This window comes from Bombina bombina, chromosome 4 (assembly GCF_027579735.1).
Source record: "Bombina bombina isolate aBomBom1 chromosome 4, aBomBom1.pri, whole genome shotgun sequence".
Classification (NCBI taxonomy): domain Eukaryota; kingdom Metazoa; phylum Chordata; class Amphibia; order Anura; family Bombinatoridae; genus Bombina; species Bombina bombina.
The window spans coordinates 821,861,575-821,880,738 of NC_069502.1; the positions used below are offsets into that span (position 1 = coordinate 821,861,575).

The 19,164-nt window shown below is 39.4% G+C and overlaps 1 protein-coding gene across 4 annotated transcripts in view; it reads right to left on the reverse strand.

Moving 5' to 3' along the window:
• Positions 1 to 7,255: 7,255 nt before the first annotated feature.
• Positions 7,256 to 19,164, reverse strand: part of LOC128657112 (gastrula zinc finger protein XlCGF26.1-like) — a 100,872-nt gene continuing 88,963 nt past the window's right edge. For all 4 annotated transcript variants that reach the window (XM_053711360.1, XM_053711359.1, XM_053711358.1 and 1 more), the window contains one exon: positions 7,256 to 14,223. In XM_053711360.1, the coding sequence (XP_053567335.1) occupies positions 13,148 to 14,223 (1,076 nt within the window). In that variant the 3' untranslated portion in view covers positions 7,256 to 13,147. The remainder of the gene's footprint in view (positions 14,224 to 19,164) is intronic.

Below are 19,164 nucleotides of genomic sequence, written 5' to 3' on the forward strand. Positions count from 1 at the left end.
CTCCTTCAAAGTCTTTGGCTCAGGTGTATTCTGGATAGTGTCAAGAACAGGCTGAGGTATTTTCCGGATGGGGCCAGCCCATACCATTCCTAGGAACTTCACTTCCTGAGTAGGGCCTTGGATTTTTTCTTTGTTAATGGCCCATCCTCTACTGGTTATGTGGTTGACAAGAATAGGAAGCGCCTCTTCTACTTCTTCTTTAGATCCCGTGATCATGATGTCATCAATATAATGAAAAACTGGAGTCTTCAGAGTGAGGTTGCTTAGGTCTCGGGCAACTAATTCATGGCAAATTGTAGCAGAATGCACATAGCCTTGAGGGACAACTTGGAACGTGTATTGGCATGCTCCCCAGGTAAAAGCAAACTGGTCTTGTTACTCAGGTGCAATGGGGATTGAAAAGAACGCATTCGCTAAATCGATCACTGCGTGCCACGCCCCCGCCTGTATAGCAATATTTTCAATTATGGTGATGATATCGGGGACTGCAGCACTCGATGGTGGTGCTACTCTATTGAGTCCCCTGTAATCTATCGTCATTCGCCAGGAACCATCTGGTTTCTTAACAGGGAACACGGATGCGTTAAAAGGGCTAACCGCAGGACGAACTACACCTGACTGTAACAGCTTTTCAATGGTCTCGCTGATTTCTTTCTGTCCCCCGGGCAAGCGGTATTGCTTTAGCCTTACCGGGTTACTCGGGGGAGGAATAACAACGGGTGTCCAATTTGCATTCCCCCGCACAATGTCTTTTACTGGGCGAAGGTAGTAGGGCTTGTGAGGGAATCCAAAAGTGAACACCCCCCACTGCGTCTCAATACTCTGCCCTAGCAAAACATCTATCCCCAAGATATTATCTGGTAATTCTGAAATTAACACCTTTGCCTTAAATCGTGGTCCCTTGTTTATTGACAATGTAACGGTTGTCTGTACTGCCTTAGTAATCTGTCCCCCTAAACCCTCTTAACTCACATTTGGTCCTGACAACTTTGAAGGGCTACCATGTAGTACCGTCACTTCTGCCCCAGTGTCTACCAACGTCAAAATCCTAGTTGGCTGCTGTCTTGCCCCCCACCAAATAGTCAAAGGTACATGAGGCCGTCGGTCTCTAGCAGTCAGTGGGGACATGTGCACTACTGAAGGCCCACCGGTGAGTCATTGGAGTGAAACCTCATCCCAGTTTGTCAGTTTATGAGTAAGCAAATCCTCTGCTGGATACAGGGACTTCCCTTGTAGAGCATTCTCAGGGGGTGTAGGTGTTGTAATGGGTGTGGCCTTAGGGAACAAGCTGATGCGATCTGTTGTAGTGGATGGGGGGGATCCAGTTAGTGTAGGAAAGGTTGTTGGGTGCATGGCTGTGGAAAGGTTAGTAGTGGCAGTCACTAGAAAGTGGGTGTCAGATGGTGTGTCCAGAAAACAAGCTAGGGACTGAGAATTGTCAACTGGATCCCTGTATGCAGCATATACTTGTACTTTCTGTTTAGATCTCCTAACAACCTCTGTCCATTTCTGGAACATATCAGCAGTTGAAATGACATTTATGCTATCTCTAGGTACACCCGCTTTTATTAAATCCATCCACATCTGTCTACGTGAAACATTAATCCTTTCTCTGTTCCTATGCTTTCCCTGTTTCTCCATTCCCATTAAATCTACCTCCCCCTCTCTGTTAGTGACAGACATGCCTTTCCTGGGTTTAGATTCTTGTTCTAACTCCCCAATCTCAGCTAACAAAGCTGTAAGTTGGTGTATTTTTCCTCCATCCCCAACCCGCCTAGTAAAGATAGTAATGAGGCTCTCATGGACAGCGGCGCTGCTTTCAAAAACCGCGAGCGCATGCTGGCTGTGAATTCCTCCATATCTGGCCCCTCCTAATTGTCCTTATTCAATCCTGCTACACAACCCATAATCCTAACACGCGTTACAGCGTCCCTTAATTTTAGCCAGGTGTTTGTAGGTTCAATGTCTCCACTAGATGGGAAAACTATTTGGATAGCATGGCGTATCAAATCCAGCAATTGGAAATTGTTTCTAACCTCCCTTACTCTCCGCAAAACCTGCCTGACCTGGCGGTCTGTGGTTAACTGTCCCATGCCTATTGCTTCATTTGCATTCAGTATCACACTGTCAGCACCTGAATCCCACAAACGCAACAACCACTCCCCCATATTCTCATCCATCTGTTGTTTAAATGTTTTTGCTAAATCGGTAAGCTCAGTCTGGGTGTAACCTCGCACCACTTCATTCACCTCATCACGTGTACCATCTCTCACACTATTTGCCCCCCCATGAGCTCTGAGCAGCCTCCTTTTTCGTTGCTTAGTAATAATAGGCCTTACATGCCTTGGATTCACTCCCACTATCAGAAAAGGATATGTATTCATCCTCCTCGTCTGAGGATTGGAGCAGAGCTTCACAATCCCATGCGGGTCCTGTAATCATTGCTCGCACTTTATTCACTGGCACTGGCTTTCTACCTTGCTGGGATCGTTTGCGGTTAATCTTACTCACTACAAGATTAGTACATTGCTCTTCTAATTCTACAGCATGACTAGCATTGCTACGCATACATTCTTTTGTAATTACTAACTGGTCCTGCACTTCTTGTAATTCTTTTTTAAGTGACTCACATCTCTGTGCTTCACGCTGTAGCGCTTGCAGCAGAATCCATCCTGTAGTTGCAGCAGCTTTTCGCTCTTTTTTTGGGTATACCCCTAAATCTAACCTTAAAGCTTGTGCACCAAGCTCTGTTCCAGCCTCAGGGTATACTGGAGCTGCATATTTAATTAGCTCCATTGCTATAGGCTTCCAACTCCCTGAGTCAGCCCATACTGGAATTGAACCATATTTGGAAGGTACCTTCCCTCCCCCATTCTTACTTTTCCTAAACAAAGCATGCATTCTATTCTTAAAAATAAATACAGTCAGGGGAAAAAGCAAGACAAAAATACAACTGCTATCTCTACTTATAAAAGCAGCACTGTTTCAGTCTTTTAACTTTGTATTTGCTAAATGGCTAAACGTTAAATAAATATAAATAATGTTAATAAATGTAAATTATACACCAAAATTTCAGAATTTTTGCTCTCCACTCACGTATTAATATCTAGCGATCAGGTGAAATCCTGCCAGACTACGCCAATTGTAAAAGTCAGTAACACAAAAAAAAAAAAAAGGTATTTCAGCCAATCTCATATGATAAATAAATATAAATATATATATATGTTTATATATATATATATATATATATATATATATATATATATATATATATATACATACATACATACATACATACATACAGGGAGTGCAGAATTATTAGGCAAGTTGTATTTTTGAGGATTAATTTTATTATTGAACAACAACCATGTTCTCAATGAACCCAAAAAACTCATTAATATCAAAGCTGAATAGTTTTGGAAGTAGTTTTTAGTTTGTTTTTAGTTATAGCTATTTTAGGGGGATATCTGTGTGTGCAGGTGACTATTACTGTGCATAATTATTAGGCAACTTAACAAAAAACAAATATATACCCATTTCAATTATTTATTTTTACCAGTGAAACCAATATAACATCTCAACATTCACAAATATACATTTCTGACATTCAAAAACAAAACAAAAACAAATCAGTGACCAATATAGCCACCTTTCTTTGCAAGGACACTCAAAAGCCTGCCATCCATGGATTCTGTCAGTGTTTTGATCTGTTCACCATCAACATTGCGTGCAGCAGCAACCACAGCCTCCCAGACACTGTTCAGAGAGGTGTACTGTTTTCCCTCCTTGTAAATCCCACAGGTTCTCAATGGGGTTCAGATCAGGTGAACAAGGAGGCCATGTCATTAGATTTTCTTCTTTTATACCCTTTCTTGCCAGCCACGCTGTGGAGTACTTGGACGCGTGTGATGGAGCATTGTCCTGCATGAAAATCATGTTTTTCTTGAAGGATGCAGACTTCTTCCTGTACCACTGCTTGAAGAAGGTGTCTTCCAGAAACTGGCAGTAGGACTGGGAGTTGAGCTTGACTCCATCCTCAACCCGAAAAGGCCCCACAAGCTCATCTTTGATGATACCAGCCCAAACCAGTACTCCACCTCCACCTTGCTGGCGTCTGAGTCGGACTGGAGCTCTCTGCCCTTTACCAATCCAGCCACGGGCCCATCCATCTGGCCCATCAAGACTCACTCTCATTTCATCAGTCCATAAAAACTTAGAAAAATCAGTCTTGAGATATTTCTTGGCCCAGTCTTGACGTTTCAGCTTGTGTGTCTTGTTCAGTGGTGGTCATCTTTCAGCCTTTCTTACCTTGGCCATGTCTCTGAGTATTGCACACCTTGTGCTTTTGGGCACTCCAGTGATGCTGCAGCTCTGAAATATGGCCAAACTGGTGGCAAGTGGCATCTTGGCAGCTGCACGGTTGACTTTTCTCAGTTCATGAGCAGTTATTTTGCGCCTTGGTTTTTCCACACGCTTCTTGCGACCCTGTTGACTATTTTGAATGAAACGCTTGATTGTTCGATGATCACGCTTCAGAAGCTTTGCAATTTTAAGAGTGCTGCATCCCTCTGCAAGATATTTCACTATTTTTGACTTTTCTGAGCCTGTCAAGTCCTTCTTTTGACCCAGTTTGCCAAAGGAAAGGAAGTTGCCTAATAATTATGCACACCTGATATAGGGTGTTGATGTCATTAGACCACACCCCTTCTCATTACAGAGATGCACATCACCTAATATGCTTAATTGGTAGTAGGCTTTCGAGCCTATACAGCTTGGAGTAAGACAACATGCATAAGGAGGATGATGTGGTCAAAATACTCATTTGCCTAATAATTCTGCACTCCCTGTATATTAACAGCTACATGTTTCGTGCTATGGTAGCACTTGTTCACTGCTACCAAAAAAGGTATTTCAGCCAATCGCATATGATAAATAAATATAAATATATATGTTTATATACATACATATATATATATATATATATATATTTATTAACAACTATATTTAATACGGATTGAAGACAACTCAGTAAAGATTAAAAATAACAATTTTTAAATAAAATGGTGATTAGACATTAAACATATGATTGTAAGTAATTAAATCTAGAAAAAATAGCATCTAAATACAATACAATGAAAAACATTAAGTTACTTAGCTTCGATTGAGTTCAGCAGCTTACACCAGGTAGCAGGAAATAGACAAACACACATGTGAGGGTGACTCCGTGCCACATCTTGGGCCCTCAGTTCTTTAGCTTTTCTGGTAGGACTTGGCATCTGCACGATCCAAGAAGAAGTCTCCAGGGTTCTCAGTGTCCTGGCCTTTTACCCAAAAGGGAGGGATTATGATATTGTTAACACCCACTAGGGAGGAACCAGATGGAATGGCCAATAGACTTACTAGGGAGTAAGTTGTCTGGGGGGTGGCTGTACACAGGATGCCTAGACTGATGTCACTTCCTGCTAAAAGCACATGGCATTTTTCCAACAATCTCCATTTTGGAAAATGTACAGCTCATCCTTTGTTCAGTAGGGACACCTAGTGGTGGGACATAATATTGCATGCTATAAAGGGAGCAATGGATTTTCTAATGGCAATACAGAAACATTTAGGAATTGCAACCATTTTCATACACAGTCCCCTTATTTCAGGGGCTCAAATGTAATTGGACAAATTAACACTTTGTCGAGAATCCTTTGCAGGAAATTACTACTTTAAGTCTGGAACGCATGGACATCACCAAACGTTGGGTTTTCTCCTTTGTGATGCTTTGCCAGGCCTTTACTGCAGCGTTCTTCAGTTGTTTATTCGTAGGTTTTTCTACCTTAAGTTTTATCTTCAGCAAGTGAAATTCAAGCTTGATCAGGTTGAGATCAGGTGATTGACTCGGCCATTGCAGAATACTCCACTTCTTTGCCTTAAAAAACTCCTGGGTTGCTTTCGCAGTATGCTTTGGGGCATTGTCCATCTGTAAAGTGAAATCCTGTCCTATCAACTTCACTGAATTTAAGCAATGTATCTATACACTTCAGAATTCATCCGGCTGCTTCTGTCACATCATCAATAAACACCAGTGACCCAGTGCCACTGAAGCCATGCATGCCCATGCAATCACACTGCCTCCACTGTGTTTTACAGATTATGTGAAGGGCTTTTTCTTTAACATGGAAAGGATCCTACGATCATCCACCACTGTTGTGGACATCCAGGCCTTTTTGTGTTGCAGAGCTCACCAGTGCATTCTTTTTTTTTAAAATCAGAATGAACCAAACTGTTTATTTGGTCACTCCTAATGTTCCTGCTATCTCTGATGGATTTCATTTTATTACAATTTAAATAAACAAGGTTGTAAACAATACAGAGATTTTTTCCTCAAATCTATAGTAAAAACTGTTGTGGATCTATAGTTGTATTAGGTAACATTTCTTAAATAAGCAGAAATTACAAAATAACATAGGGGCTCCAGGTGATCACTTGGCTATTTAAACCTATATAGGGACCCTAGATCCCCCCCTCCCCCGGGGATGGCAAATACACTGGATCATAGAAGGTGGATACAAAACGTATTTTTTAAAATTTAAATCAGTTGTTTTTTTAATTTAAATAGGATTTTAAAAAAATAATAAAATGCATTTTGAGGAAACATCAATCTAAAGATAGTTGCTATTTAAGATACATTACAATCCAAAGTTTATTCATCCTGAAATATCAATTTGTTTTTAATTAGATAGCAACATGCTGTATATTCATGGCTGCATTTTTTTTTCGTAATTAATTCTATGAATCCATTCACAGAGGTTTCTGTCAGATTATTTTGGACAATTTTTCAATCTTGAAGATATTATCACTTATTATTGGTTTTGTAGTTCTCAAAACTGTGAATTTGTGTCTGCAGAAATAACATGCCCCTCTTCATAGCAATATTATAAAATAAACATACAGAGTTGATAAATAGACTTTAAAGGGACATAATCATGAAAGAGAACATTTGGGTTTGAGATAGAACATAACATTTTTAGATTTACTTATATAATCATATTTGCTTCATTCTCTTGGAATCCTTTGTTGAAGGAGAGCAATGACCTACTGGGGCCTATCTGGGTGAGACAGTGACAAGCAGCTAGTTCACAGTAGTGCATTGCATCTTAGTGAGCCTACTTATGCAGGCTTTTCAACAATGGATACCAAGAGAACAAAGCAAATTAGATAAGTGATGTCAAATAGAAAATCGAATGTTCATTCTGAGTCTTGAAAGTTTAATTTTGACTTGACTTTCCTTTATTAACATTGCTCCCCTACAAATCTATGTTCACAGAATCAACCCATACGAAGTTTCAAAACACTCAATGAATAGAATATTGTTTGGAGTGGAATAGATCTGCACAAGGACCAAAGTGTGAGGAGGGAGGGGCAATCACTAAAAATGAAAAAAAGAAAAACATAATTTATGTAAGAACTTACCTGATAAATTAATTTCTTTCATATTGGCAAGAGTCCATGAGCTAGTGACGTATGGGATAGTAATACTCAAGATGTGGAACGCCACAGCAGAGTCACTAGAGAGGGAGACATAAAATAATAACAGCCATTTTCCGCTGAAAAAAATGAATCCACAACCCAAAATATATTTTTTTTTCTCATAATGAAAAGAAAAAATTAAACATAAGCAGAGGAATCAAACTGAAACAGCTGCCTGAAAAACATTTCTACCAAAAAACTGCTTCCAAGGAAGCAAATACATCAAAACGCTAGAATTTAGTAAATGTATGCAACGAAGACCAAGTTGCTGCTTTGCAAATCTGATCAACTGAAGCTTCATTCTTAAAAGACTGATCTAGTAGAATGAGCTGTAATTCTCTGAGGGGGGGGCCTGACCCGACTCCAAATAAGCCTGATGAATCAAAAGCTTTAACCAAGATGCCAAAGAAAATGGCAGAAGCCTTCTGACCTTTCCTAGAACCAGAAAAGATAACAAATAGACTAGAGGTCTACCTGAACTCTTTAGTATCTTCAACATAATATTTCAAAGCTCTTACCACATCCAAAGAATGTAAGGATCTCTCCAAAGAATTCTTAGGATTAGGACACAAAGAAGGGACAACAATTTCTCTATTAATGTTGTTAGAATTCACAACCTTAGGTAGAAATGTAAATGAAGTCCGCAAAACTGCCTTATCCTGATGGAAAATAAGAAAAGGAGATTCACATGAAAGAGCAGATAATTCGCAAACTCTTCTAGCAGAAGAGATGGCCAAAAGGAACAACACTTTCCAAGAAAGTAATTTAATGTCCAAAGAATGCATAAGCTCAAACGGAGAATCCTGTAAAGCCTTCAAAACCAAATTAAGACTCCAAGGAAGAGATATTGATTTAATGACAGGCTTGATATGGACCAAAGCCTGTACAAAACCGTGAATATCAAGAAGCTTAGCAATCTTTCTGTGAAATAAAACAGAAAGAGCAGAGATTTGTCCCTTCAAGGAACTTGCAGACAAACCCTTATCCAAACCATCCTGAAGAAACTGTAAAATTCTAGGAATTCTAAAAGAATGCAAGGAGAATTTATAAGAAGAACACCATGAAATATAAGTCTTCCAAACTCGATAACAAATCTTCCTAGAAACAGATTTACGAGCCTGTAACATAGTATTAATCACTGAGTCAGAGAAACCTCTATGACTAAGCACTAGGCGTTCAATTTCTATACCTTCAAATTTAATGATTTGAGATCCTGATGGAAAAACGGGCCTTGAGACAGAATGGAAGTGGCCAAGGTTGGGAACTGGACATCTGAACAAGATCCGCATACCAAAACCTGTGAGGCCATGCTGGAGCTACCAGCAACACAAACGATTGTTCCATGATGATCTTGGAAATCACTCTTGGAAGAAGAAACAGAGTCGGGAAGATATAAGCAGGTTGGTAACACCAAGGAACTGCTAACACATCCACCGCTTCCGCCTGAGGATCCCTGGACCTGAACAGGTACCTGGGTAGTTTCTTGTTTAGATGGGAAGGCATCAGATCTATTTCTAGAAGACCCATCTGAACAATCTGAGAAAACACATCTGGATGGAGCGACCACTCCCCCAGATGTAAAGTCTGACGGATGAGATATTCCTCTTCCCAAATGTCTATACCTGGGATATGAACAACAGAAATTAGACAGGAGCTGAATTCTGCACAAGCAAGTATCCGAGATACTTCTTTCATAGCTTGGGGATTGTGAGTCCCACCCTGATGATTGACATATGTCACAGTTGTGATATTGTCTGTCTGAAAACAAATGAACGGTTCTCTCTTCAACAGAAGCCAAACCTGAAGAGCCCTGAAAATAGCACAGAGTTCTAAAATATAGATTGGTAACCTTGCCTCTTGAGATTTCCAAAAACCCTTGTGCTGTCAGAGATCCCCAGATAGCTCCCCAACCTAAAAGACTTGCATCTGTTGTAATCACAGTCCAGGTTGGACAAACAAAAGCCTCTTGAACTATATGATGGTGATCTAACCACCAAGTCAGAGAGAGTCAAACATTGGGATTTAAGGATATTAATTGTGATATCTTTGTATAATCCATGCACCATTGGTTCAGCATACAAAGCTGGAGAAGTCTCATATGAAAACCAGCAAAGGGGATTGTGTCCGATGCTGCAGTCATGAGACCTACAACTTCCATGCACATAGCTACTAAAGGGAATGATTGATACTGAAGGTTCTGACAAGCTGAAACCAATTTTAATTGTCTCTTATCTGTTAGAGACAGAGTCATGGACACTGAATCTATCTGGAAACCTAAAAAGGTGACCCTTGTCTGAGTAATCAAAGAACTTTTTGGTAAATTGATCCTCCAACCATGTCTGTGAATAAACAACACTAGCTGATTTGTGTGAGATTCTGCAGAATGTAAAGACTGAGCAAGTATCAAGATATCGTCCAAATAAGGAAACAATGCAATACCCCATTCTCTGATTACAGAGAGTAGGGCACCGAAAATTTTTGAAAAGATTATTGGAGCTGTCGCTAGGCCAAATGGAAGAGCGACAAATTGGTAATGCTTGTCTAGAAAAGAGAATCTCAGAAACTGATAGTGGTCTGGATGAATTGGAATATGAAAATATGCATCCTGTAAGTCTATCGTGGACATATAATGCCCTTGCAGATCAAAAGGCAGAATAGTCCTTATAGTCACCACTTTGAAAGTTGGCACTCTTACATAATGATTCAAAAATGAATTTTCTTTCTTTGGGACAATAAATAGATTTGAATCCTGAAACGGAACTGGCATGATTATCCCTGAAAGCTCCAGATTTGAAACACACTTCAGAAAAGCCTGAGCCTTTACTGGATTTCCTGGGATGCGTGAGAGAAAAAATCTTCTCACAGGAGGTCTTACTCTGAATCCTATTCCGTACCCTTGAGAGATAATACTCTGAATCCATTGATTTTGGACAGAATATGCCCAAATATTTTGGAAGAATCTTAATCTGCCCCTGAGCTGGAATGAGGACTGCACCTTCATGCAGACTTGGGGGCTGGTTTCGGTTTTTTAAATGGTTTGGATTTACTCCAACTTGAAGAAGGTTTCCAATTGGAACCAGATTCTTTGGGGGAAGGATTAGGTTTCTGTTCCTTATTTTGTTTAAAGGAATGAAAACTGTTAGAAGCTTTAGATTTACCCTTAGGTCTTTTATCCTGAGGCAAAAAAAAAAAACTCCCTTCCCCCCAATGACAGTTGAAATAATCGAATCCAACTGAGAACCAAATAACTTATTACCTTAGAAAGAAAGAGATAGTAATCTAGACTTAGATACCATGTCAGCATTCCAATATTTGAGCCACAAAGCTCTTCTAGCTAAAATAGCTAAATACATAGATTTAACATCAATTTTAAATATATCAAAAATGGCATAACAGATAAAATGATTAGTATGTTAAAGCAAGCAAACAATGCTAGACAAACCAGGATCCATTTCCTGTTGCGCTAAACTTTCCAACTAAAAGGTTGATGCAGCTGCAACATCAGCCATAGAAATGGCAGGCCTGAGAAGACCACCAGAATATAAATAAGCATTCCTTAGATAAGATTCAAGTTTCCTATCTAAAGGGTCTTTAAAAGAAGTACTATCTTCCATAGGAATAGTTGTACGTTTAGCAAGAGTAGAAATAGCCCCATCAACTTTGGGGATCTTTTGCCAAAACTACAATCTAACTGCTGGCAAAGGATACGATTTTTTAAACCTTGAAGAAGGAATAAAAGAAGTACCAGGCCTATTCCATTCCATAGAAATCATATCAGAAATAGCATTAGGAACTGGAAAAATCTCTGGAGTAACCACAGGAGGTTTATAAACAGAATTTAAACATTTACTAGTTTTAATATCAAGAGGACAAGTGTCCTCAATATCCAATGTAATCAACACCTCTTTTAACAAGGAATGGATATACTCAATTTTAAATAAATAAGTAGATTTGTCAGTGTCAATATCTGAGGAAGGATCTTCTGAATCAGATAGATCCTTATCAGAGGAGGATAATTCAGTATGTTGTCGGTCATTTAAAATTTCATCAACTTTATGAGAAGTTTTAAAAGACCTATTACGTTTATTAGAAGGCAGGATGGCAGACAAAGCCTTCTGAATCGCATCAGCAATAAAATCTTTCGTATTCACAGGTATATCATGTACATTAGATGTTGAAGGAACAACAGGCATTGTACTATTACTGATGGACACATTCTCTGCATGTAAAAGCTTATCATGACAACTTTTACATACCACAGCTGGAGATATAATCTCCACAAATTTACAACAGATGCACTAAGCTTTGATCAAACTTATCAGGCAGCAGAGTTCCAACAGTGGTTTCTGAGACAGGATCAGATTGAAACATCTTGCAAACGTAAGAGAAAAAAACAACATATAAAGCAAAATTATCAATCTCCTTATATGGCAGTTTCAAGAATGGGAAAAAAATGCAAACAGCATAGCCCTCTGACATAGAAAAAGGCAATAGGCATATAGGAATGGGGTTTTAAATAATAATAATAATTATTATTCTTTATTTATAAAGCGCCGACAGATTCTGCAGCACTGCCCATGGGTACAAGGATAACAGTACAATGGAGAAACAATACGATAAGACACAAAATGTTACAGATAAAAACAGGGGGAACTGAGGGCCCTATTCCGTGGGAATTTACAATCTAGATGAAATTATTTTGTGCCAAGTATGACGCACAACGCAAACTGAATTTTTTTTGGTGCTAACAACATCCGGAAACGACACACTCACGTCATAGTAGACGCAACTTTGTGCAAGGAACTCGGCGTCAACAAAGACACTGGAAATTACGAATTTGCGTCATCGGACATACCTTTGCGCCAAAAAAATTCTCGCGCCAAGAATGACGCAATAAACTTTGGCATTTTGCGCCCTCGCGAGCCTAATTTTGCCTGCAAAATTTAATGAAAAAGCAGTCAACTGAAAAAAGACTATACCCCAGGTAAGAAAAAATATTTTCCTAAATAATGTTTTTTCCCCAAATATGAAACTGATAGTCTGCAAAAGGAAGCGCATATCAACGTAGAAATCTTAGCACAAACTTACTTCACCACCTCCATAGGAGGCAAAATTTGTAAAACTGAATTGTGGGTGTGGTGAGGGGTGTATTTATAGGCATTTTGAGGTTTGGGAAACTTTGCCCCTCCTGGTAGGATTGTATATCCCATACGTCACTAACTCATGGACTCTTGCCAATTACATGAAAGAAATAATGTTATTTTTTAGTTAAAAATATTTCTATTATTATTAATGTAATCATTTTCTCCATCCAATATTAAGCAATTGAACTGGAGATAGCTCACCTCCAAATAATTTCATTCACTTCAATGATCTATCTATGCATATCTGATGATATATAACAAAATCAGTAATGGTCTGATATAACTGGAAAAATAATTATCTTAAAACATTCTAAAAATAAAAACCATGATTTGAATCAGTCTTGCTGACTAGTAATTTAAATCAGGAGTTAAAAAATTTGATTTAAATAAAATACAACCTGGGGTCACCTCATAAATGCTTGAGGTGCAGAAGGGGCCTCAAAACAGCCCTAAAACTGTGCACCCCAGAGGATCACATGCAGTAATCAGCCCTTCATAGTGTGTGGGTTACAACTATGTGTAACTCTCTGTACTTTGGATGTTAAGCTCTGATTTCTTTTAAAATGAGTTTTCTGATGCCTAATAAGAGTATTTTTCTGGATAAAACATTTTCCACATTTAGAACATGAAAATGCTTTCTCCCCTGTGTGAATTTTCTGATGCCTAATAAGAGTTGTTTTCTGAGTAAAACATTTCCCACAGTCAGAACATGAAAATCCTTTCACCCCTGTATGAATTTTCAAATGTGTAATGAGATTGCATTTCCGAGTAAAACATTTCCCACAGTCAAAACATGAAAACCCTTTCCCCCCTGTATGAATTTTCTGATGAGTGATAAGATTTGATTTCTGAGTAAAACATTTCCCACATTTAGAACATGAAAATCCTTTCTCCCCTGTATGAATTTCCTGATGACGAAAAAGATTTGGTTTCCGAGTAAAACATTTCCCACATATAGGACAGGAAAATGGCTTTTCTCCTGTATGAATTTTTAGATGATTAAAAAGATGTGATTTATTAAGAAAACATTTCCCACATTTAGAACATGAAAATCTTTTCTCTCCTGTATGAATTTTCTGATGAATAAGAAGAGTTCTTTTCTGAGTAAAACATTTTCCACAATCAAAACATGAAAATCCTTTCTCCCCTGTATGAATTTTCTGATGAGTGATAAGATTTGATTTCTGGGTAAAACATTTTCCACAGTCAGAACATGAAAATTCTTTTTCCCCTGTATGAATTTTCTGATGGTTAATAAGATTTGATTTCACAGAAAAACATTTTCCACAGTCAGAACATGAAAATCCTTTCTCCCCTGTGTGAATTTTCTGATGACGAATAAGATTTGATTTCTGAGTAAAACATTTCCCACATATAGTACATGAAAATGGCTTTTCTCCTGTATGAATTTTTAGATGTTTAGAAAGAAGTGCTTTCTTAAGAAAACATTTCCCACATTCAGAACATACATTTCCCATGTGGCTTCTTTGATTTTGAAGAAGATGTAAAGAAGCATCTGCACTCTGATTATGACGAGGATTATTGCAGTTTGTGAATTCACCTGTCAATAAGAAACACGATGGGAGTAATGTTATTATTTACATAATTATTTTATCATGAGAACATATAAACTGTTCTGATTTAGTCAGTCCCCTACCCTTGTAGAATACACTGTGACAACTAGATCTTTTCCCAGCTTCCTATCTAAGGCTTAAGGGCAGTTTATTAGACATTAGGGACTATTTCTAAGAATTCATAATAAACATATCTTTATAACTACTGCTTGACTCCAGAACAATAAAAACAAAGACAATTGCCCCAGGTGGCTTAGTATACCAAAGCAATTTATAAAAGCTTCAACAGAGAGAAGAATTTCACTCACGTGTCAACTATACCTTCTGTGATAGTTAGCAGCACACTCAGGCAATTCTGTTATACCATATAGATGAGGAGGATTATTTAGATGAAAAGGCTTAAAAACCACAATGTAGCTAATCCAAAAAGATATCAATGTGTTACAAATCTCCAAAATAACATAAAAGCACCACAGTTAGTGAGTTAACTTAAACGGACTCTGAAACCAATTTTTTTATTTTGTGATTCAGATAGCATGCAATTTTAAATAACTTTCTAATTTACTCCTATTATCAAATGTTCTTCGTTCTCTTGCTATCTTTATTTGAAAAAGAAGGGATCTGAGCTAAGGAGCCAGCAAATTTTTGGTTCAGTACTCTGGGAAGTACTTGTTTATTGGTGGGTGAATTTATCCACCAATCAGCAAGAACAACCCAGGTTGTTCACCAAAAATGGACTGGCATCTAAACGTGCATTCTTGCTCTTTAAATAAAGATATCAAGAGAATGAAGAAAAATGGATAATAGGAGTAAATTAGAAAGTTGCTTAAAATTGCATGCTCTATCTGAATCACAAAAGAAAAAAATGTGGGTTCAGTGTCCCTTTAAAAAAAGGCTAAGAGCATTTACTTCACTGGAAAGAGGGTTATGTTTAAAAGCACTTTAATATGCAACATGACTGCTTATTGCTTATGTGCACAAAACATTCAGTTTTATTGTTTTAGAATGTTGCATTCATGACATACAGTATATACACTCACCGGCCACTTTATTAGGTACACCTTGCTAGCACCGGGTTGGACCCACTTTTGCCTTCAGAACTTCCTTAATTCTTCATGACATAGATTCAACAAGGTGTTGGAAACATTCCTCAGACATTTTGGTCTATATTGACATGATAGCTGCAGATTTGTCGGCCGCACATCCATGATGCAAATGATAGCATGCAATTTTAAATAACTTTCTAATTTACTCCTATGTGACATGGTGCATTATCCTGCTAAAAGTAGCCATCAGAAGATGGGTACACTGTAGTAATAAAGGGATGGACATGGTCAGCAACAATACTCAGGTAGGACTCATCAGACCAGGCAACGTTTTTCCAATCTTCTATTGTCCAAGTTTGGTGTGGCTGTGCAAATTGTAGCCTAAGTTTCCTGTTCTTAGCGGACAGGAGTGGCACCCAATATGGTCTTCTGCTGCTGTAGCCCATCTGCTTCAAGGTACAATGTGTTGTGCATTCAGAGATGGTATTCTGCATACCTTGGTTGTAACGAGTGGTTATTTGAGTTACTGTTGCCTTTCTATCATCTCAAACCAGTCTGCCCATTCTCCTCTGACCTCTAACATCAGCAAGGTATTTTCGTCCACACAACAGCAGCTCACTGGAAATTTTCTCTTTTTCAGACCATTCCCTGTAAACACTAGAAATGGTTGTGCATGAAAATCCCAGTAGATCAGCAGTTTTTTTAAATACTCAGATCAGCCTGTCTGAACATGGCATGGTTGTTGGTGCCAAAGTCACTTAAATCCCCTTTTTTCCCCATTCTGATTCTCGGTTTAAACTTCAGCAAGTCGTCTTCACCACGTCTAGATGCCTTAATGCATTGAGTTGCTGCCATGTGATTGGCTGATTAGCAATTTGTGTTACCAAGCAATTGAACAGGAGTACCTAATAAATTGGCCGGTGAGTGTATTCTTTATTTGTAATGAAGACCAGATTATCATTTTATATAAAAAGTAATATATATGTAAAATAAACTATATTAGTGAACATACATGTCACACATGCACACTAACCTGTTTTCCACAGACTCATCACACACACTCATCTATGCCCTGTGTCCCACAGATACAGCTCACTTGTACCCTGCAAACCTCACACACATAAAACATAATTTATGTAAGAACTTACCTGATAAATTCATTTCTTTCATGTTGGCAAGAGTCCATGAGCTAGTGACATATGGGATATACAATCCTACCAGGAGGGGCAGAGTTTCCCAAACCTCAAAATGCCTATAAATACACCCCTCACCACACCCACAATTCAGTTTAATGAATAGCCAAGCAGTGGGGTGATAAAGAAAGGAGTAGAAAGCATCAACAAAGGAAATTTGGAAATAACTGTGCTTTATACCAAAAACATAATTTATGCTTACCTGATAAATTTATTTCTCTTGTAGTGTATTCAGTCCACGGGTCATCCATTACTTATGGGATTATATCTCCTTCCCAACAGGAAGTTGCAAGAGGATCACCCAAGCAGAGCTGCTATATAGCTCCTCCCCTCACATGTCATATCCAGTCATTCGACCGAAACAAGACAAGAAAGGAGAAACCATAGGGTGCAGTGGTGACTGGAGTTTTAATTAAAATTTAAATCTGCCTTAAAAGACAGGGCGGGCCGTGGACTGAATACACTACAAGAGAAATAAATTTATCAGGTAAGCATAAATTATGTTTTCTCTTGTTAAGTGTATTCAGTCCACGGGTCATCCATTACTTATGGGATACCAATACCAAAGCTAAAGTACACGGATGATGGGAGGGACAAGGCAGGAACTTAAACGGAAGGAACCCCTGCCTGTAGAACCTTTCTCCCAAAAACAGCCTCCGAAGAAGCAAAAGTGTCAAATTTGTAAAATTTTGAAAAAGTGTGAAGTGAAGACCAAGTTGCAGCCTTGCAAATCTGTTCAACAGCGGCCTCATTTTTAAAGGCCCAGGTGGAAGCCACAGCTCTAGTGGAATGAGCTGTAATTCTTTCAGGAGGCTGCTGTCCAGCAGTCTCATAGGCTAAACGTATTATGCTACGAAGCCAAAAAGAGAGAGAGGTTGCTGAAGCTTTTTGACCTCTCCTCTGACCAGAGTACACGACAAACAGGGAAGAAGTTTGACGAAATTCTTTAGTTGCCTGTAAATAGAACTTCAGGGCACGGACTACGTCCAGATTATGCAAAAGTCGTTCCTTCTTTGAAGAAGGATTAGGACATAATGATGGAACAACAATCTCCTGATTGATATTCCTGTTAGAAACTACCTTAGGTAAAAACCCAGGTTTAGTACGCAGAACTACCTTGTCTGAATGGAAAATCAGATAAGGAGAATCACAATGTAAGGCTGATAACTCAGAGACTCTTCGAGCCGAGGAAATAGCCATCAAAAACAGAACTTTCCAAGATAAAAGCTTAATATCAATGGAATGAAGGGGTTCAAACGGAACCCCTTGAAGAACTTTAAGAACCAAATTTAAGCTCCACGGAGGAGCCACAGTCTTAAACACAGGCTTAATCCTAGCCAAAGCCTGACAAAAGGCCTGGACATCTGGAACTTCTGCCAGACGTTTGTGTAAGAGAATAGACAGAGCAGAAATCTGTCCCTTTAACGAACTAGCAGATAAACCCTTTTCTAAACCTTCTTGTAGAAAAGACAAAATCCTAGGAATCCTAACCTTACTCCATGAGTAACCCTTGGATTCGCACCAATATAAATATTTACGCCATATCTTATGGTAAATTTTCCTGGTAGCAGGCTTCCGTGCCTGTATTAAGGTATCAATAACTGACTCCGAGAAGCCACGCTTTGATAGAATCAAGCGTTCAATCTCCATGCAGTCAGCCTCAGAGAAATTAGATTTGGATGTTTGAAAGGGCCTTGTATTAGATGGTCCTGCCTCAGAGGTAGAAACCACGGTGGACAGGACGACATGTCCACTAGGTCTGCATACCAGGTCCTGCGTGGCCACGCAGGCGCTATCAGAATCACTGATGCTCTCTCCTGTTTGATCTTGGCAATCAGCAGAGGAAGCATCGGAAATGGTGGAAACACATAAGCCATGTTGAAAACCCAAGGGGCTGTCAGAGCATCTATCAGCGCCGCTCCCGGGTCCCTGGACCTGGATCCGTAACAAGGAAGCTTGGCGTTCTGGCGAGACGCCATGAGATCCAGATCTGGTTTGCCCCAACGATGAATCAGTTGAGCAAAGACCTCCGGATGAAGTTCCCACTCTCCCGGATGAAAAGTCTGGCGACTTAGAAAATCCGCCTCCCAGTTCTCCACGCCTGGGATGTAGATCGCTGACAGGTGGCAAGAGTGAGACTCTGCCCAGCGAATTATCTTTGAGACTTCTAACATCGCTAGGGAACTCCTGGTTCCCCCTTGATGGTTGATGTAAGCCACAGTCGTGATGTTGTCCGACTGAAATCTGATGAACCTCAGTGTTGCTAACTGAGGCCAAGCTAGAAGAGCATTGAGTATTGCTCTCAACTCCAGAATATTTATTGGGAGGAGTTTCTCCTCCTGAGTCCATAATCCCTGAGCCTTCAGGGAGTTCCAGACTGCGCCCCAACCTAGAAGGCTGGTATCTGTTGTTACAATCGTCCAATCTGGCCTGCGAAAGGTCATACCCTTGGACAGATGGACCCGAGAAAGCCACCAGAGAAGAGAATCTCTGGTCTCTTGGTCCAGATATAGCAGAGGGGACAAATCTGAGTAATCCCCATTCCACTGACTTAGCATGCATAATTGCAGCGGTCTGAGATGCAGGCGTGCAAATGGCACTATGTCTATTGCCGCTACCATTAAGCCGATTACTTCCATGCACTGAGCCACTGACGGGCGTGGAATGGAATGAAGGACACAGCAAGCAT